Raw genomic sequence first — 21,873 nt, 5'->3', positions numbered from 1 at the left:
ATCACTCTATATTTCAGCTGCTTGGCAGTAATGTTAGCTGACCAGACGAAGGTTTCTCCATGAATCACTGCTGATCCTAGTGTTGGCTTTTCCTGAATCAGGAAAAGAGACGTTATTGTCTCCGACCGCGGCCGGAGGGAACAGGGAAGACCCCGTCACCCGGTCGGAGACGATAAAGTTGCTCGTTGCGGAGCCCCGTCACTTCACAAGACACGGGAAACCTCTGTTGGTCTGGAGGAGCTGCAGCAGTTATTTCTGCACAAACGTCCACTGTACATTCACTACATATTCTCAGAGCTAAACTAACTCTTCTACAGTGTGTAGTGTGCGCGCATGAACGTGAGTGGGAGCCAGAAAGCGCGTTGTGTGAGTGAAGACAAGCAGGCAGCGGAGCGGTCTGAACAGCGTAGCCACACGCGAGCGCGCATGGGACACCGACCCGGTAGATTTATACATGTAAAAAGTTACAAACAGTCCCTTTAACAGGACGGAAGCTGAGCAGTAACCTTTTTCATCACCTGAATTAGTCCGACTAATCTTGTACGTCCCAAAGTTAAGAAAGAGGTACGACTACATCAACACTATGTACAGAACGATACAGAGAGTCCCCTTTTGTTACAGTGATGAGGTACAATAGTGCAACTGTGTACCCCTGAGTGTCCCTATGCTTTACAGTAAAGTTATAGTTCTCCTTTTTAGAAAAGGAAGATGAAAGAAATGTCATCAAAAATAGTTCTGTAGTTGCTTGAAAAGCTCCACAGGTTGTGTCACTCTTCAGTCCAGCTGGCACTTGAGGTTGATGATGAACTGGGTACTACTAGCAGACTATGCATCACCCTAAATGGCCGCATATCGCATCAGGCGGCCGTCAAGTCCTTTATTCCCTGTCTTGCTCCATAGGTTTCCATGTTCCCATTAAGGTCTTGTTCCAGAGTTAGCGCTGGGGATCTGTGAGGTGAAAAAGATCACAGTCAGAGAGACCACAGGACAGATAAGATTGACCGACAGATGTTTTTTTTATGGTTCAAAAAGTGTGGAGGCACGGCGGTTAGTTCCAGGAAATAGTTTGTTCCACACACAATGTAAACCCTCTGGGGCTTTAAAACAGACCCGATTGCTCAGTTAAAACATGGCGATATCAGCTGTAGCCAGCGTATGAGAGCAGTGCAGAACAGCGGCACGCTCACATGCACTAAAAGCACGCTCGCTCAGCCGGCTATGTCAATAAAGCACAGATAAGCTCTGATTACAACACATACAGAGATAGACTTCATTCTCTGCTCAGGTAGACATTACTCCTCTATATCTACATAGACAATAGTTGTTGATATATTAATGCTGTGGATATCATATAATGGACCTTTAGTTCACCAAAAACTAAAAAAGGACATTGACCTTTTCAAGTTATCTCAGAATATTAAAGTCAGTTAGTTTCATATGTGGCAACGGGGAGTCGAAATCTGCAGTTGATGGGATCACACAGATCCAGTATTTCAACTCAGCATCCCTTAATCTCTGATGACATATCATGGTCATTTTATGATTTATTACAGTAAATATATTACAAATTGGTCCTTTAAAGAGCTGGTCAAATTCCTAGAAATGTAATTATGCCACAGTGAACCCCGTCACAACATAAAGAAGTTAGCGTTAACTGTCACACACGGCATGCAGCAGCGGCAGCGAGCGTCGGACCTTAGGGGTCTGCTCCGGTGGGGGGAGTGGTGGGAGGAACCCCCCCAGGGGGCGCCGTTCATCTTTTCTACACCTGTAGACAGTGAATAAGAAAGATAGCATCCAAGATGGATCACAGTCAGGTCCAATCCCAATGACCCCCCCGCCCCCTAAGGCCTTCAGCCCTGAACCCTCAGGGACTTGACCGACGTCACCTGATAAAAGATTGAGTGTGAGAGGCTGCGAGGGCTTGAACCACGACGACGCCAATTGTGGGTTTTTATTTTATTTTAATCCTTTTTTTACTGCCTATTTGAACGTCTTCCGGGCTCTTGCCTTATGAGACTAGAGGTGACTGTCATAAAAACTATTTACTTGTTTTTGTCAAACTTCATAAAGCAAACTAAAAGGAACTGGTTGATGAATAAACCAGGTGTGTAATATAGTCTAATGCTCTCATTCCTCTGATGTCATGTGTTTTTTTACGTATCTTAAATCCTTCATGTTAATGTTTCTGTGTAAATTTAAATATGCCAGTCTGAACACCCATGTGCCATCCTCCGGGGCTTTCCCTGGTAACCATGTGTTTAACGTCACAACGCAATGAATTGTGGGTAATTTCCTCAGGCAAAGTCTGCAGAATTGCGGACTTACGGAAAGTGCTCATAAACGGCTCAAAATGTCTGTGAGAAAGTCTTCAAGGATTTGATGATTGTACAGTGGGACAGCCCTAAACAAGGACTTTACGAGAACGCACCTCAAAGTCTATCAGTCTGTGAGTGTGGACGTTTGGATTGAGCCTCAGACTCCTGCACTTGTTTACCTCTCGACATTCAGGAAAAATTGTATTACAAAATCCACATTAAAATCAATTCCTGTACGTCACAGATTTAGGGAATAACTTCTTTCTTCGGTCATACTTTTCGTAAAATAAGACAAATATTGCAGTTGTGTACCGTTGGTATTGCAGCAAGGCTCTGTGGTCTCCCAGTTCATGGATCTCTGGACGGCTTTCTTCCAACGAGCAAAGCGGAACTCGCTCTCTGTTTGTGAGAGGACAGAAAGACGGACAGACAGAAAGACAGAGACAGGTCAGGCGAGGTAATACAGAGCAATTCTTTTCCACACACTGTCCTGATCATAACATCCACTAGATGGCAGCAAATGAGCTGTTTTCTGACCATCTTTGAGAATCACATGCTCAGTATCATGTCCACATGTCCTCTGGGTCTTTTTTTCCTTACCGTCAGAGTTGATCTGAGGCTCATATTTCTCTGATGTGACGTGTGGGAGATGACTGGGGCTCAGGCTCCACATGCCCACCCCCTCTGCTGCTCCTGCTGCCATGGCGGCACCCAGAGCTGTGGTCTCTGACATGGTGGGTAGCACTGGACCAGAATGAGAGACACAAACATACACACACACACACACACACACACACACACACACACACACACACACACACACACAGGCAGAAAAAATAAGGTACAATCCCTATTTTATAAAATAAAAAATGACAAATTAGGCAATTTAATTACTGAATTTACTGAAATGCAAAACGAGTTGTTACGTGTTTTTTGACATTGTCCGAAATGACAGAAATTTTTGATGCATAATAAGTTAATATATTGTAATTTAAGTCGTAAAGAGTTTTCCTTCGTAATTTTATAATAGGTCTAAGGAAAATATTGATATTCCCAACCATAGACATATATACATAGAAGCCGCATTGGATTCTTCAGCCCGTTGCAGCGATCTGTCAACGTGGGGGCCATATTGGACCTGGCAAGACCTGGCATGTAACCCTATACAAGTGAACGGGGCAGCTGCTGCTTTTCTGATTGCTTATTTAAATTCCTTAAGTTTTCTAGTTTCATATGATACCAGTATCTTCACTCTAGCTTTAAAACGGAGCCCGCTACAACCTCTGAAAGATCGACTGCGTTAATGCGTTAAAGAAATGAGTGGCGTTAAAACGGATTTACGTTAACGCGTTATTATCGCGTTCACTTTAACGGCCCTAATGTGTATGTATGAGTACATGCATTAGTGCGTTGTGAGAGTCCTCTTACCTACGGGGATGCTGAGGATGTCGGCCTGCAGCTGCATCAGCAATCTGTTGGAAGTCATGCCTCCATCCACCTGCAGCTGCGTCAGAGGGACGCCGCTGTCCTGGTTCATCGCATCGAGGATCTGATACCCACAAAGAGCCACTCACTTAAACACAAACCAATTTCAGCCAATACCAGTCACACAAAACCTCAACCAGGGTCTGTAAAACATAACTATTGCTGAAAGAAAGTTGGTGCTTTGGTGTTTTCATTTCTACTAAGGGATTACATGCTTTTCAGTTGTTTGCAAAAACGTAATTAATACACTCAAACTTTCACTGCATCAATTTAAAGGAAAAATTAACTATTTCCCATAAATGTGGCCTTTACCTTTATTTACCTTTACATGCTGTTTCACAAACTGTTACACCTGTTTACTCAGTTTCCCAATCTGAAATACTGTCATCAAATAAATTCTGAATTTACATTTACATTACTATTTGATATTTAATTATGTTTACATGTATTTCAACTGCACTATTTTATGCCTTAGAATATCATTTTGCTTTTACATTTACTTGTATATACATATCTTATTGTTGAAGAAACCTGAGACCAAAGATTTTCATCGACAATGACTGCTTTGCTGGAATTGACATATGACAAATAACCTTGAACCATTGTGCTTTTCTCAGTCACCTCCTTGAGTATCACCCCATCCTCAAAGCAAGAAGAAGAACAACTAGAATGCAACAGGCTGAAGAAAGACAGGAGACACTGCTCACCTCTCTGGTCTGAAAGCAGACGGCCTCAAGGGCAGCAAAAGCCAAATGGTTCCTGTTGGTGAATTGAGTGAGGCCACAGATGATGCTGGAAAACAAACAGAGGAAATAGATTAAATATACAAACTATGATATCATTAAGGCAGTTTGTTAGGTCAGCTAATACATATGTTCATGCTTTCATGTTAAAGAGAGAATCTATACAAGAAAACTAACTTTATAGAATCAAACAAGTAGCTACGGAAGCCCTGAAAGGCAAGTGAGAAAAAAAAAGAAACTCTGATCTAAATTGCTTTCTCTCCTGTGTTTATGACTCAAGAAATGCTTTGCCAGGATAATCTTTCTAAGTTCCTTTTTTTTCATCTATGAAAACAGGTGAAAAAAATAAATTATGTTTGTTGTTGTAATAGTCATTTTGGCCAGAAGAGGCTGAAGCGCAACCCTACCCCATGTTCTAAATAGGACTAAAAGCATGCATGTCTTCCTTAACAGCTGATTAGCGCAGATTAAAATACATTTCTAGTCAAAAGAAAGACGTGACAGTAATGTTACATAACTTGTTAAGACACAGTTTATGTACCTTGTGTTTAGAGCACATGGAGAAGTTAAAATTCACCTAGAAGAAAACATGAATGCTTTAAGTCCTATTTAGAACATGGGGTAGTGGTGCACTTCAGCCTCTTGTGGATGAAATGAGTATTACAACAACAACAAAATACTTTTTTTCTTCACCTATAAAACTGTTTTTTGTTCCACCTGTTTCACAGATGATCTTTTTTAAGGAGCTTGGAAAGATGATCCTGTAGCTGTAAAATGAGAAAGTTTGTGACCCGGCAGCCATGTTGAGATCAGCTGAGGAAATACCAAGCACCGCCCACCAGCACAGCCAATAGGAACGCTCTCTCTCTGAAATGACCTGTGATTGGTCAAAGTCTCCCGTCATGGGCTAGACTTTCTAGAGCCTCAAATTACAGTCAATAGTTCAGACATGCGTTTTAACAGCTGACTTGCTCACCCTCTTGCACTGGGCTCCCAGTAGGGTGCATAGAGCCCGGAGAAGGCCGGCACAAAGTAACAGCCGTAAGACGTGCCTGCTGCAGCTGCTAGCTTCTCTGAATGACACGGTGAGAAAAAAAACAAAAACAGGAGGAAGAGTTGTTAGTCAAACTCAAATATGTCTTTTTTTTCTACATTATATAATCAAAAAGCAATCAAGTTGCTACAGACAGATTTTGTTTATGAATGAGTCATGAATTTCACATAAGGTCACATTAAGTTAGATGCTACAGTGTAAGTACCGATCTCTGAGGAGGACTTCACAATGCCCATGTTGTCCTTCAGCCACCGCACGACTGCCCCTGCAATGGCCACTGATCCCTGGAAGAGGAAGACAGAGAAACATCAGAGCAGCAGGCCAGGCAGGTACAACATGGAGGACCTTATTGCAACAAGGACGCTGACTTAGAAACAAAACCTAGTTCTAGTTTTCACAAACCTCGAGTGCATAGCAGGCAGGCTCGTCTTTTCCCAGTTTGTAGGCGACCGTGGTCAGCAGGCCGTGGTCTGACATCAGAGGCTGACAGAATCACATGTAAAAAACATTATACAGGGTGTGAAGACAACAGCGTGAATGTCATTTAGAATGTTAAGTCCCATGTTATATTTTCTTGGGCACAATATCTCACCTTGGTCCCTGTATTTCTGAGCAGGAAGCAACCGGTCCCGTACCTGAACATCACACGGATGGGAAAAGGAGAAAGATAAATTAGAGACCTGTCACTGAAGAATTGATGACATCCTTCAAGATGAAGAGAAGACAAAATAATAAAGTTACTCTATCTCTGAATGATGGAGACTCACAATTTCTCTGTGGTCATTTATGCCTAATGTGAGTTTGAAGTTGATTAAAAGATTATATTTCTATTATGTTGATATATTACAGACAACACTAAGTGTTTACATATATATGCTAGACTTGCTGACTCGCTGCTATTAACCACACCATTGTCACTTTTCCTTGTAACTTTGTCTTTGATTGCTCTTGTATAGTTTCCATTTTTTACTTGTAATCTTATTCTAGTTTTATATATATGTTATTATTATTATATTATTGTTTTTATTATTATTTATTTCCTTATTTATCTGTACTTATTTCTGCCTTTGTGCTACCACAACTGAATTTCATATTAACATATTTAACTTACCAATTTTCTACAATGCTAAAACCTTTTAGCTCTCTTTATTCCGCAAAACTCACCTTACTATCTGTACATTGGGATTTAATCATGTTTCTCACTAGATTTGGAAACTTTAGAACTTTTTTTGTGACTTTTTTTCCCCAAAAAATAACCTAATGACAAATGTGATGAGTCTTTGTTCAAGGGAGAGGAGTTAACGTCTGCCCAGAGTCGTCGGTGAATATGCTCTCATTGTGGTGGAGGGGGAGGAGGGCTGCAGCCAATCACTGATCCCCGTTGTCTGTCCGGGGAACTCCTTCTCCTTTGTTTTTAATTCTAAATGATTTAACTTGACTTTTTAAGTTTAATCTTTTTCTCAAATACACAGTTTACAAGAGTTTATTCCAGGTTCTGAATACTTCAGTTTCACAGTCTACAGCAGTTCGTCATAAAACTAGAATTACTGCCTCATGGTTGTATGCCTCCGCCAACCATCATCAATTAATCATTTGATCCTGTTAGACATTTGTGTGAAATTGTCATAATCAGCATATGAATTGTTGAGTTATGGATGAAAACGTGTTTTGTGAGGTCACCGTGACCTTTGGTCACCAAAATCTAATCAGACGTTTGTACAAGATGTCGCGTTAACGAGAACAGAATGTACGGATGGACGTATAACCCAAGAACATAAAAAAATTGAAATAAGAGGTAGATTTAGACACATATTGATGAGATGATAGCACTTTGAAAATAATAATAAAATGTAGTTTTGAGTCACTTCTTCTCTTGTATATATGTAAATAGTTACATCATGACATGCAAAGCAAAATAGCTTTAGCTGCTCTCCACTGAAAACAGTTGTCAACATGTTTTACATGCATCAGACGGTCTTTAATGTTATGTCATTTTGGCACCTCAGCTGGCATCTTGTGTCAACACTAACAGGAAGGATGAACCATTCTACCAGTGTAGCGCGCTAAATGTAGCAAAGAGGGAAAATGAAGAAAACGGTGGATGGCTTACGTGTTTTTGGCCTGGCCTTCCTGGAAGCACATCTGACCAACCAGAGCAGCCGACTGGTCGCCAAGACACTAAGAGAAACAAGGTTGCAGTTAGAGGGCCATGACTGTCCATGTATGCATTTACACACACACATACACACACACACACACATGTACACACACACAGAAGTGTGTACAACCCCCCAAAAACGCAGCGTCTCACGCTCAAAAACAGACAAAACAAAGCTTTAACCTGAAACTAGAGCCTGATATTAATATTTAACTTTTTTCTTTTAATCCAACAACAATATACCAGCTGAAATAACTTTGTTTTTGTTTTATTAAATAAAACAGTTTTGATAAGGATGCATTTTTGTTAACTGATAGAATTCACTCCTCTTTTTTTTATTGTTTTATTCTATTCTTCTATGATTTTTTTATCAGCTCACCTGTAAAGCACTTTGAATTGCTGATATGTAGGAATTGTGCTATATAAATAAACTTGCCTAACCTTTTATTAGGTTGACCAAGATATGAACTGAACGGGACATTTTACCGTTGAAAAATAAACTACATTTTTAACTGCAAACATCACTGGAAATTATATAAAATTACAGCAGCAACTATAAACAATAAATACAACAAAATAATATATGAGAATAAGATTCACATATATAAAAATACTGCCGATATAACTATAATAATCTATACTAAAAAATATATTAAATGAAGTAGTGTGTGGTGTGCAAAAAAACTATTTGACCTGTGCAGGGTACAGATGCCCAAAGATCAGTTTCTTGTTACTGACATATGCATTGGCACAATATGTCTCTGACAGGCTAATATTGGCCTGGGAAAAGTATAGTGGGGGTTCTAGTGGGATATTGGTCACTGGAGGAAAGCCACGTGTAACATACACCACCGCAACACAAAGCAAAGACGGATAGCACCATTCTAACCAAGTTACACAACATGACAAAAGGCCTTACCCCTGATATTGGTACTCCTGCAAGAGAGCTGGATTTCTGGTTAGAAGACAGAAACACACACATGTTTAGAGTTTGTATAAATGACTGCGGTATGACTGTTGTGCAACTGAGTTACAAAATACACGCCAAGAATAAATACTACCATATGTTTACATCGAAAACATTTGAATCAAGTAAGATGGTTGCAACAGGACATTGTAGGGAATCAAACATGTGAAATAGGCAAATTACTTGTATCCAAGAACAGTGTTTATTTATTTAACATGAATAATGAAAGGTTCACTGCTTAAAATAACATAATTTTGGTGAGGAAAAACTGCCATGGCCATTTTCAAAGGGGTCCCTTGACCTCTGACCTCAAGATATGTTAATGAAAATGGGTTCTACGGGTACCCACGAGTCTCCCCTTTACAGACATGCCCACTTTACTTCAAGTATTTAATACTCTTATCAACATGGGAGTGGGCAAAATTGCTGCTTTATGCAAATGTATGTATATATTTATTATTGGAAATCAATTAACAACACAAAAAAATTACAAATATTGTCCAGAAACCCTCACAGGTTCTGCATTTAGCATTAAAAAACATGCTCAAATCATAACATGGCAAACTGCAGCCCAACAGGCAACAACAGCTGTCAGTGTGTCAGTGTGCTGACTTGACTATGACTTGCCCAACGTGCATGTGATTATCATAAAGTGGGCATGTCTGTAAAGGGGAGACTCGTGGGTACCCATAGAACCCATTTTCATTCACATATCTTGAGGTCAGAGGTCAAGGGACCCCTTTGAAAATGGCCATGCTAGTTTTTCCTCGCCAAAATTTAGCGCAAGTTTGGAGCCTTATGAAGCCTCCTTCACTTCATGGTTGGTACCAATGGATTCCTTAGGTTTTTCTAGTTTCATATGATAGTAGTATCTTCACCCTAACTTGACTGAGCCCGCTACAACCTCCGAAAGATTGATTGTGTTAAAACGAATTTGTGTTATCGCGTTAACTTTGACAGCCCTAGTAATAATGTATAAGCTGGAAAAGAGTCATCTCAGTCAGGGCAGAGCATTTTTATTACCTAATAGGGACTTGATTATGTTATTATGTATAATCGCAACATCACGTGCACACAGATTATCATTTCTTTGGAAAGTTATCACCTTATCAGCTGCAACACCTTTATCCGTTGCCAGTTAAACACCAGCAGAGCGCTGCAGAGAGTTTGTTTATATGTGTATCTCTGGTCTAGTTGACGCAATTTCACAATGTCAATACAAGATTAGGGACTTTTCCACTACAATGTGCTCTTGCAAACATTAGGATAATACTGTATATTGAAGCAGGCGTCCTAACAGCCAAAGAACCGGTCTACTTTCTCACGAGGGCATCTCTTCCAGTATTATTTTAACGGCAGGTTTGAGGTTTGAGAGAATGTGGGTGAACAGTGAATAACTATATTCTGAGGTAAAACAAACCCGTAAAAACGAGGAAAACAAACAAAGCTGCCACGTTGCTGACCTCTGGACTGCAGGGCAGAAAACAGTTTTAACGTGGATGACGGTGTTATGGTCAAGAGATAAGACACGAGCACAGAGAAACAAAGACACACAATAACAGAACCAGTGTCCGTGTCTGTTCAATGCAATCACATCATCTGCCAGTGTGACAAAGCAACATGGGATCTGATCAGGCTGTTTATCAGGGTGAGGCCACAATAAGGAATCTTATTCTAAACCTGTAATCTGTTTAACTCCACGCCCAAACAACAAATATTTCCATAAGCATGTGATAAAACATACAAAGGGCAAAAATCAGTCCCTTCTTTACAAGTAAAACCTTACACAAACAAGCTGTATGCTGTATGTGTGAGTTATGCATGAAGGTTACTGGTGCTTAAAATTAGGAAAAATACAGTTTGACCCTTTTTTAAAAAGCAGACCACCTTGACTATTTGTACACGTTGCCTTCTCTGATATCCGCCCGTCAATACAAATTCTTTATATCATTCTTCATGGATCATGAATTAAAAAAAAAAAAATCCTATTAAAGCTTCAGCAGGCAACCATTTCTTTGCATCATTGGGTAAAAATTCCATAATAACCTCTCAGCATATTGAAATTGACCAAAGACTTTGACCAATCACAGCTCATTTCAGAGAGAGAGAGCGTTCCTATTGGCTGTGCTCCGGCTGGTGGTTGATGCTTGGTATTTCCTCAAGAGCTCTCAACTTTCTCATGTTACAGCTAAACCGTGCACTACAAAATGTTTCTGAAATCCATTTCTACCCACTGCAGCTTTAATGAGACTGTCTTTCATTTGAGATACGTTTTCTGTCCAGCAGGAAATTCAAAGTAAATGCTCACATTTAAATGCTTTACTACTTCACTATCAACACCATCAGTACATTATCTGCTCTTCTGATGAATCACACACTGTATTTTATCATGTTCTATGATTATTAAAGAGGACCTATTATGCCTTTGTGCTTTGTCCCTTTCCTTTAGTGTGTTATATAGTTGTTTGTGTGCATGTAAAAGGACTGCAAAGTTACAAAGCCCAAAGTCCACGCCAAAGGGAGTTACTCTCCCCGACAGAAACACTGCTCTTCAACTGCCTGCAACACCTTACTTGAAGTCCCGCCTTTTCTTCCGTAACGTGGTGATGTCACACATTTGCATAATACCTGCTTAGAGGCTAGTTTGGCACGCCCGCCAACAAAGCTAGTTGGATCTTAACTGGAGCGGAGTCCGAAGAGTTTGGTTCACAGCAGACTGGCTTTATGGTTACACTAAAGCATGTAAACATGTTCCAGCAGAAATACAAGCATGAACCTGAAAATTAGCATGATATGTCCCCTTTAAAATACTTAATGAGACCATTCACAAGAATATTTAGGGATTATAGTTAGCCTTAATTTACACAGATTTACAACTGTGGAGTTCTTTAATGAGTTGGAGATTACATGTAGGTCAGGTCTGATCAGGTCCATCTCCAAACAAACAGTATCACTGAAACAGAACAGACACGTTAACTGAGCTCACCATCCAGCCGTATATTTCAGAGGAGCTCCTGACTTTGGGAAGGATTTCCATCGGGACATCAAAGTACCTGGAAGCAGCACAACAGCAGTCAGTCATAACAAAACGGATCAAGAGAAAGGTAGGAAAAAGGTTTTATTTCTCTGTAGGGTCATTTCCATCATGTTGTCAGACACTTAAATACTAATAAAAAAGACACTAATAACAATCTAAGCCTGTCAGTGGCAAAAATGAGCACTTCTAGTGAACATAATGTATTGATGCTGCTTTTTTTTTTTTTGTGGCTGCCGTCTACAGTGCTCTCCCTCAAAAAACATGGGAAACGGTTGAAAAATACCAAAGTTACCCTTTAAAGCTGAAAGTCTTTAAAGTCACCCTGTGGAGTTTTCTTGCAATCAAACCCAGTTATGTTGACATTCAGTAGAGTGTGTATGCTTGAGGCCTGTGTGTTAAAAGCAGTTATTCACGAGCTCCTCAAATGGTCCAATGTGTGTGTGTGTGTGTGTGTGCACCTGTGTTCGTTTACCTGCAGAGTTCAGGATCCCAGTCCAGGTCGTGAATGTTGAAGAGCATGGTGCGACTAGCGTTTGAGACGTCTGTACAGTGGACCCCTCCATTCTTGCCCCCCGTCAGGCACTGAGGGAAAACAACACTGGACTAAGTGTGCATCAAATGTTGTAAATAAAAGGGGGTGTAGATCCAGTGAAACTGTTTCATTTGTTCTCCATATCTTGATTTTAAAACCGCCTCTGGCATGTCAAGAAAAGCACAGCATCTTCTCCTGTGCTACCTTTGACTCACAACATTTTCCAGATTGTTAATAGACTTCATTGTGTGCAGTTAAGTACAAGAGAAAAGTCTGTTAAGAATGTTTTTTTTTACTATCTGAGCTCCATCTGACCCAGGGCTGGTGCACAGCTCTTACCCAGATGATCCAGGAGTCCACTGTGCCAAACATGGCTCGCTCACTCAGCACTGCCTGTTGCACCTCATCCACGTTGTCCAGCAGCCAACGTAGCTTCACTGCACTGAAGTAGGTGCTGATGGGAAGGCCCGTCTTGTGCTGGAGAGAGAACAGTAACAAATATAGATTAGAGTGTTTGTTTTTGTATAAAAGGAGCGTGAAGATACTCAAATATCAGAAAACCAAAGGCTAAACCACCCACACTGATTTTAGTATCAAAAATAGAGTTCTCTTCTAAAATTAAAAGGACCAGTGTGTAACAATTAGGGAGATCTAATGGCAGTTATGGAATATAATATTAACTAGAAGTGCACTTGGAGAGCACAGACCTCCGCCAAGGCAGGTTTCATGTACGTCGCTTCAGAATCAGAGGATTACATTCATCCATACATCCATGTTTCCTATACCTGCTCATCCTGATCATATTTCTGATCGCTGCAGCCTGAATCTAACTTCTTGTCCATCTGTCTCACCTTGAGGTGGTTCTTGTTTTGTCCCGGAGCTTTGTTGATGAGACTCTCCACAGTCGACTGTGTGCGCAGGTCCAACCAAACTACAGACAAAGCAGAGGAGGGCGGCTTACACATAGGAACCGAAAATATCTAGATTAGACAGGAATTTGTCCTTTCGCAAAAAAAATGTATATTAACATGTACGGCTTTCGACTGCCACCCTCAACACCATTTCAGTATTGCCTTTACAGCAGTGCTTCCCAACCTCTTGTCACAGGTTGCATGTCTAAAAAACAATGATATTTATCTTCTCAGAATGTTTAATTTGAACCATTTTAAAAAAAGTTGTAAAGAGGTTATATTTTACGAAAGTGCAAAGATTAGAGAAAATCCAGAAAAAAATAAACCTATTTTTGTGTAGCAGAACTGTTTCTTTTCCTTAATTTCTATCACATTAAAGCTAGGGTAGGTAATGCATTTAAGACACTTTTTTTTTGTTATATTTGTTAAAATTCTCTTTATATCCCGACAGTCAATCAATCAATAAATCAAATGCTTTGACAAAAAAAAGAAAGAAAGAAAAGTATCTGTGGCTGTCGCAGGACTGTAATAAACCCGTCCAAACATTTCATTCAACCCGAATGAAATGATTGGACGGGCTACCTGCCTGCCTACCTGTCTCAATTTCCTACAAACAGAAACTTATGCAATCAGAATAGATTTCATAATCATCCACAATCTTTACACATGGTGGCTTTAGGCTAGACAACTGGACCTTGTTGCCTCTTGAAGAATTGTCATGCAAACTATCATGTTTGACAACCCACCCCCCGTCACATCACCCCCATTGCATCTGAATGGCATTCTTGAACAGCTGGCAGACAAACCGGCCTGTCAGGCTGGAACTGAAGGCCTTAGTAGGGGCAAGAATGACCGCTTCTCTTTGCTAGTAATATTAGCACACAGGCTATGATTGAGTGGGTGGTGTCTGCATGTCAGCTCCTACACTGAATCATTGCCACGTGGGATGCTGGGTAATGGGGCAGGGACGGACATGACACTACGATCTGATGCAACCTAGTCATGCGCTGTGCTTTTTCCAAGATGACATAATCTTAAAGATGTTACAGCTGAGGAGTATGACGTGTTAAGTCTGACATTTCACAAGTATGTAACCAAAGAAATTGTAGCAAAGGGAATCTTTACGAAAATACTTAATATGGCTGGTAGAACTGTAAATGTCGGTCTATTAATTCATTCCTTTTTATTTTAAACAAGTTTCTCCTACTGATATATTTTAACCATGTCGAGTACTTTGTTACAGTGTCTAAATTTAATAATTAAATTACAGAATTTATATATAAATAAGAATATTTGGCAGTGTTCTTTCAGACATATAATGCACCCACCAATGGCGTTGTAGAGCGGCTCTCCAGTCTCTTTGTCCCAAACCACGGTCGTCTCTCTCTGATTGGTCACCCCCACCGCTAAGAAAATAGCAACAACAGAAATGTCAATAGAACTCACACCTCTGCCCATTCCTCTCCGTTAGGTGTGGTTAACAGTCTGATCCAGCTACAGGTGTAGGTGTAGTTAACACATCTCCATCCACAGTTAGGCGTGGTCCTATAGGTAACAGTGTGCACACCTTTTATGTTGGAGATGTCGATGTTGAGCTGGCGGAGTTTCTCACAAGTCCTCTCCATGCACTCATAGATAGACTGCATTATCTCTTTGGGGTCCTCCTCCACCCAGCTGATTGAAACACACAAACACATGTCTGTTTTTTACTTGTCAGAGAAAAAGACACAAAGATGTAAACAAAATCAGCACCATACAGTGTAGTTGTTAATAGACTATACCGTGTTAGTGGGTTTGGGGTTGCAGGGCAAAATGTCTTTTGTGTACACAATATAGAGGAAACTGTTATGATGTAACCTTGCAACATGACCTAAACTGATCACTGGTGGCTTCAGGATATGTGTGCCTTGAGGCAAGAATAACCAGGATTTACACACAGCCATTGTTTTTCCATTACAAAACATAGAGCCATGATTGGAGTTTGCTAATTGTTAAGCTCCTAATTTGCAAGCCAATGTCAATTATTTCCACAGCCTGCAATGTTTCTGACCTGATATGGCCTCTAGTACTTTGTGCAGGGTGTTCATCAACCACATTTTATGTGGTTGATGAACAGTAACATCTGAATATGTGTCAGCCAAGCCAACTTTTGGGCGTACAATAAAAGCTAGACTTTAGACTCAATTATGTTCCGCCCATCAAATAAAGTAAGCGATTAGTCTAAAATGCACTTACATTGTAACCTCAGTAACCCAGTAATAAAACATTCAAAGGAAAAAGGAAGGCACCGTTGTTACAATCTGAAACTCATCTCTTGTAGGCAGTATGGATTTAAAACTATATCTTTTAGTATTTCTTTGTACATGAAAGCCAGGTTCCCGCCAAAAGTTTATGGGACTTTTTAGTCCATATAACTACTTTTAAGGAACTTGAAAGTTCCTTCAGCCCACTGTTGTCTGCGTTTCCACCGCAGTCTAAAGACCTGCGAAGATAAGGCCTTCTTTCTTGGGTAAAAGGGCCCTGGAAAATGTCCCAGGAACTTAATTTAGACCCTGGTCCCTGTGGTGGAAACGCAAAGAGTTCCTCAAAAGGTTCCTAGTTCCGGGGGAAAGTTCCTGCGGTTGAAACAGGGCTTAAAGCTGGCAAAAAAATTGTTGTCTACCGAAGCTTTACATTAGTTTCCGGACACTCAAAGATTTCCCGTATGAAGGATGTTTAGCGAATAGCTAAAATATTGACTATCGATCCACACTATATACTATTTGTACAACCAGCTGTACCAGCAGAATATGGTTCTGTTGGTTTAAAGAGTTTCCTAGCAGCCCGGCATCTAAGAATATTGTGTTATTGTGAAGTAGAGCCGCATCGATTAGTCGATTAGTCAACCGATGGAAAATTAACCAGCAACTATTTTGATAATCAAATAATCATTTTAGTCATTTAAGCAAAAATTGTCAAACATTTACTGTTTCTAGCTTCTCAAATTCTCTCTTAGTCTTTAAAGGTTGGACTGTGGGTCAGACAGAACAAGACATTTGACATCGTCACCTTGGTCTGTGGGAAATTATTACGGTTAATCGATTCATTGGAGAATAATTGAAGTTGGAAGAACTCACCCCTCCTTGGGGAAACTCTGGCTGATCTCTACTTGGTGGTGACTCATCACCTCGGCTGTTCTTGCATTGAACACCTGTGGAGAAATTTAAATTCATAAGAGACCAAGAACAGAAGTAAAACAAAGGATACAAGGGTGTGCTTGTGGAAAAAAACTCAAGACAACACATGATTTGGCATAGCACAGCACTGGAAGAGTGAGGGGAACTTTTATTTTTCCAGTGATATATATTACGACACAGCACACAGTGGTGAGTGAGGAGCTGATGATTATTATTGGCTGGATTGCATCCTGCCACCACATAGCAGGCACAGTGCCTGGCATGGACGTCACTCCAATGAAAGAATGGCTTCCTATTACAGAGGGGGGATTTAACACGAGGCAGCAGTTAGTTACTGTAACCTACAGAAGTCAGCATTTCTTCTAATAAGGTAATAGGATCAACCTCTGTGTAGCACTACCCTCCTGTGAGCACGGCAGAACAATTCAGCTGTAGACAATACTCACATTGCTACGTTTTACGAGCAACATACCACACAAGGAAACACTGGGATGCATTAACCTTGAAGACCCACAAGCAGTTTCCAACCACATTTGCAACCTTGAACTCTTTAAACTTGATGATCTTCTCACAGCTGCCAAGACTAGACAGAGGCACAGATACAAACAGGCTGCAGCTGACCCCTTTGACACTCAAAGGAAAGAGGTATCATTCCGTTGAAGTCACGCAGTTGGACAGCAAACAGGAACACCTTATGACTGGGCCTGATGTCACTCTGAGCCCAAAATTGCACCACAAATATTTAAAGTCTACAAATCTGACGCATGCAAACTAGCTAAATCACCTTGAATCATACACTAATAAAGTGTGGGCTGACAATTACATGTTATGCTAAAACCAAAGTCAAGATTGTCTTAATGACACTACCAAATCTCTATATATAAAAAGGTCAGGGAAGGTTAATGAATTTCAATCTACAGCAGAAAAAGCTTGCAGGATGCAGGAGTCGAGGCTCAGTTATGTGGAGGATGTATTTCAACACTGCCAAGGGCTTAATCATTACCATCTATGACTATAGAGACGAGTTCGCTTATCATCATTTGGGTCCCGCGATGAACCTCACAAACAACCTTCCAGGTTTAAGTTTAACTTTCTGTGCTTGTCGTCTGATCAGCATTCAGCCAGGGACCTCACAAAGGGTTCGAGGCCCCTTTGGAAAGAACTGGTAACTAATTAAGAAAACATCCAGAGCATTGTATGGCCACCGGTTTACTGTGGACATCCATCATTTTTGACCAAATAAGTTTGAGATATATTCCCCCAGCATAATGAAAAAGGCTGGGTTACAAATGTTAAATGTGCATTTGTGTATTTCTCAACAGATCATGGTTCTAAATGTGTTTTTTTCTCCGATGCATTGCTCACAAACAGCACTAAAAAAAATCTTTAACAGGGTGTGAGATAATAATTGTTCTCTAGGAGTAGTACTCATATTAAAGACCTGGCAATAAATTACGTAAAAGCAGCTAGTGTTTTAAATTTAGAATCAGACACCATCCAAACAACGACTCCCTTGTGATTTCACAGAAATGTTCAGTGTCCAGATCTACTGAGGCATCCTGTCCATCTATTCTTTGAAAATCTAACAGCAAGTTGAACTTTTTATCTCCACAGAGCTCCAAACTGCTGTATTCATGTGCCAAGTCTGAATCTTCCAGCTGACCTACTTGAGGAAGCCCAATTTTATACACAATGGATCACTCAACAGGACTCATTGTGCTCAACGGTGAAAATAAAGCAACAAGAGGAGAAATCTGATGGCAAATGTAATGTCTGCAGTATTCACACAAGCAGAACTATGAATGGGATGAGTCTCTTTGTTGGTGAGTCAGTTAGTTAGTTCACTTTAAAAGGGTCATGAACTTCAATTTCAATGTGCAATTCTTCTAATGCAAAGAGCCAAACTGACTCACTAAATTAGTTTTTACACAACAATGCTGTCCTTACCACGTAGTGCAAAACACTATCACATGCTCAGCCCTCAGAAATCAGCCATCTCATAGTAGCACATCCTTGTTACTATGCATATAAATCAATCCAACACATTGGTTTGGAAACATTACCGAGGTGATCAACATTTCTACGTAGTTGCTTATTACTTCACAACCACTGCAATGCATTTCTTACTAACAGTGAATTGTGGCATTTCATATTTTCCGGCACACAAGCATTTTGTCTTGTGTGGATGTAGAATGTACTTAGTGTGCAGTTGCACTACATTTCTGCAACATCATCTTAAATAGGCTACTTGCACTGTTTTTCTTATTGCTATTCGTATTAGCTTTGAGAAAGCGACTATTGCAGACTGTTTTGCTGCAAATTAGTTGACAGTATCATTTGGCAATGGCCAATATGTGTCATAACGTAATAATGAATGACATTAAATTTAGCTTTAAAATTAGAAAGTTTGCTCTGGTGGGCGGTGCTTGGTATTTCCTCAACTGATCTCAACATGGCTGCCGGGTCAGAAACTTTCCCATTTACAGCCAAACAGTACACTACAAGATGTTTCTGAAAACATTTGAGGCCAGCAATAGGCATTACAGTAACAGAATATTGATTCATATTTGATCAGCGCTGCATTGACCGTTGAGTCGGAGTTCACGAGTGATTGACAGCTGCCTCCGTTGAATGAACAGCCAATAGGAACGCTCTCTCTCTGAAATGACCTGTGATTGGCCAAAGTCTTCCGTCACGGCTAGATTTTCTAAACCCTGAAAACAGAGGCATGAGGAGGTGCAGAAGTCTAGTTTCCTCTCAGAACACTTGAATTTTATGGAATATTTGCCCAATGATGCCAAAAATATTCTGCTTACCCTCCCTTTTCCACTTAAGTGGCAGTAGGCAGTATATTTTTGGCATTATTGGGCAAAAATTCCATAATAACCTTTCAACATATTGTATTTCAAGGGTTCTGAGAGAAAACTAGACTCCTGCACCTCCTCATGGCTCTGTTTTCAGGCTTTAAAATCACAGGTCATTTCAGAGAGAGAGCGTTCCTATTGGCTGTGCTCTGGTTGGTAGGCGGTGCTTGGTATTTCCTCAGCTGATCTCAACATGGCTGCGGGGTCACAAACTTTCTCATTTTACAGATAAACAGTACAATACTAGATGTTTCTGTAAACATTTGAGCTGAGAATTTGTTTTCAGGTTACCTGTCTCATGTACTACTGTCAGGATATATCGACCTGTTTTAGAAAAATAACTTTTATTTTAATCAGATTTGCTCTAATCTCGCCTACTCCAGCTTTAACGTTACAAGTTGTTTTTTCAGTTTGAAGGCTTCTTTATTTGTTGTCAACTATGTGCTCATACAAACCAGCAAATATCAAAGGAAAGTAAAACAGAAGTTGTATATCAGTACAGACACTGGCTCTGTGTGAACTGTATGGAAACATTTAGATAACTATCACGTGCCACTCACCAGAAACCTCGTGGAGCTCGTGCCCTGGTCGATCGCAGCAACCAGCGGATCCATGGCAACGTCCTGGTAACGGCACGTTCTCTAGTGACGGTTCTAAAACTCTCAGAGCAAAGAAGTTAAACTCGATCAGCTGTTGATCTGAGGCTCGCTGAGAGAGCTTCACTTGAACAGCAGCCGAGACTCCTCTGAAGAGAGAGGGGGGACGTTACGTAGGTAGGTCAACAGGACTGACAGAGAGACAGTCCCTCTGGATCATCACATGGATCTTGAGGAGGACAGGGACACACCGGTGTGTCCCTGTGAACCGGCCTGTGCTGAGGACTGATTGGCTCGTCAGAAGGCGTCGGCCCCGCTCTGTCCAATCAGGGTTAGAGGCACGTCATCACTGTTATTGTTTTACAGTGACCCATAGAGACCCTCTAGTGGTTACATCAGGGATGGACGGAGCCCCCTAGGAGAACATTTTTATTACAGTTTTTCTCAATTGTTTACACACAAATACTGGTACTTGACACACAATGACCACAACATGTAACTCATGCACCAACCCCCTGAACCAATTCTGCTAAACTACAAGCACAATTCCTGCTTTACACTCAAATTGCAGTTCTAAAACACACTTTTTTTCAAAACACTACACACAATTCTCTGCATTTGGCACAATTTTCATGAAGAAAATCTCGTTTTCACAAGGAACACACTGTCATTCAAAATTCTAAAGTCAATTGCCCTACTATGCACACTGACTCATCACATGGGCAAACACCTGTCACACAGTGTTACAATTAGCAATCAGAGCTTTAGCATAAAAGGGCAAACATTGCTTGTGATGTGGATGAGGTGCTGTGGCCAGACCGAAACAGAAGAGAGGATGCAGCATAGTTTTTTTTTTCGTTTTTTTTTTTTACTGTAACTGTATACAGTAAATTCTTCTGTTGTTTTGTATGTAGACCACTGTATGTGCAACTTTGTGTTGGTTGGGATGTACACTGTGTACATTGGTTTTGTGGGGAAAATAAAATATATTTGTTACCGTGTATTTGTGTGTTCTGAGTATAAAAACAATATTCTAAAATATTTTACAACACACTTCTGTATGTACTGTCTGTAGTAAGTGTAACACTGAACAAAAAAAAGGCCTAAGTCATTATGATGAATGGAGAAGAAGTGTTTTCCATTCATCATAGTGTTTTACATTGAGCACATCAGTGTTCAACTGGTTCTTATACATGTCTATTCATATGATGGTGTGTGTGTGTCATTTGAAAACAAAATACCATTTTGAGAAGAAATAACATTGTTTTGAATGTAAAGTTTCATTTTGCAGGAGAATTGAGGGGTTTTGCCCATTGTGTGTGTGTTTTTTGATTTGTGTGTAGAGTTCTGAGAGTATGAGGCATGCTTTCAGAAAATGTGTGTAAACAATCGAGAAAAACTGTAACTCGTTCCCTCGAGTTACTTCACAGAGCACTTCCTCCAATCATTCCTGAATGTCCACACATTGCTGATGTACAGAGCCCCTCCTAGATGATGTACTTTGATAAAGTTGTAAAGATATTGACAGATTCAAACTTGCTGGATCAATAACTCATAACAGAAACATTGTTAAAACACAAACAACATCTTTTTCTAACCGTAGTAAGGTAGACAACGAGCTACAACCTCATTTTAATCAACACATAACACATAACACATTGGTCTCTATGTGCAGCCGGCTGTGAGACGAGAGGTCAGGGACCGTCTACAAAATGCAACGCCGAAAAGAGAAAAATATTCAATAACTTCAGTATTATACAGTGTAGTACCACCAAAATTACTTCACACATCAATGATCTCCTCATAGTTGTACTACAAGATTTAGTTTGGAAAAAAATATTATTTTGCATAATTCTTTTGAATTTTTAATCGGAAAAATATTCAATAACTTAGTTTTATAGTGTAGTACCACCAAAATCACTTCAATGGTCAATGGTCTCTTCCTGATTATACTTATTAAACTAATTAAGACATTTTGATGGAACTACACTTTATAAAAGGGAAGTTTTTGAATATTTCCCCAAAATTATGC

At 40.2% G+C, this 21,873-nt stretch overlaps 1 protein-coding gene across 2 annotated transcripts; it reads right to left on the bottom strand.

The window, feature by feature from the left end:
* Positions 1 to 360: 360 nt before the first annotated feature.
* Positions 361 to 20,177, bottom strand: LOC119500730 (glycerol kinase-like). 2 transcript variants are annotated; one of them, XM_037790609.1, is made up of 20 exons: positions 19,806 to 20,177; positions 16,322 to 16,395; positions 14,773 to 14,879; positions 14,534 to 14,611; positions 13,146 to 13,225; positions 12,634 to 12,771; positions 12,235 to 12,344; positions 11,712 to 11,778; positions 8,678 to 8,713; positions 7,711 to 7,778; positions 6,193 to 6,235; positions 6,003 to 6,083; positions 5,806 to 5,884; positions 5,523 to 5,619; positions 4,511 to 4,595; positions 3,747 to 3,867; positions 2,919 to 3,062; positions 2,631 to 2,717; positions 1,696 to 1,768; positions 361 to 948 (listed from the first exon to the last, which is right to left on the bottom strand). In XM_037790609.1, exons 1-20 carry the CDS (start codon positions 19,857 to 19,859, stop codon positions 858 to 860), a joined length of 1,713 nt encoding a protein of 570 aa, XP_037646537.1. In that variant the 5' UTR covers positions 19,860 to 20,177; the 3' UTR covers positions 361 to 857. The 2 variants fall into 2 exon arrangements, with proteins under 2 accessions (XP_037646537.1, XP_037646538.1); XM_037790610.1 differs by lacking the exon at positions 1,696 to 1,768 and having other exon boundaries at positions 19,806 to 20,176.
* Positions 20,178 to 21,873: the final 1,696 nt, after the last annotated feature.

This window comes from Sebastes umbrosus, chromosome 13, assembly GCF_015220745.1.
Source record: "Sebastes umbrosus isolate fSebUmb1 chromosome 13, fSebUmb1.pri, whole genome shotgun sequence".
In the NCBI taxonomy this organism is placed as follows: domain Eukaryota; kingdom Metazoa; phylum Chordata; class Actinopteri; order Perciformes; family Sebastidae; genus Sebastes; species Sebastes umbrosus.
Note: the sequence above shows the minus strand (reverse complement) of the source record. Positions and strands in the feature narration are given on the sequence as shown.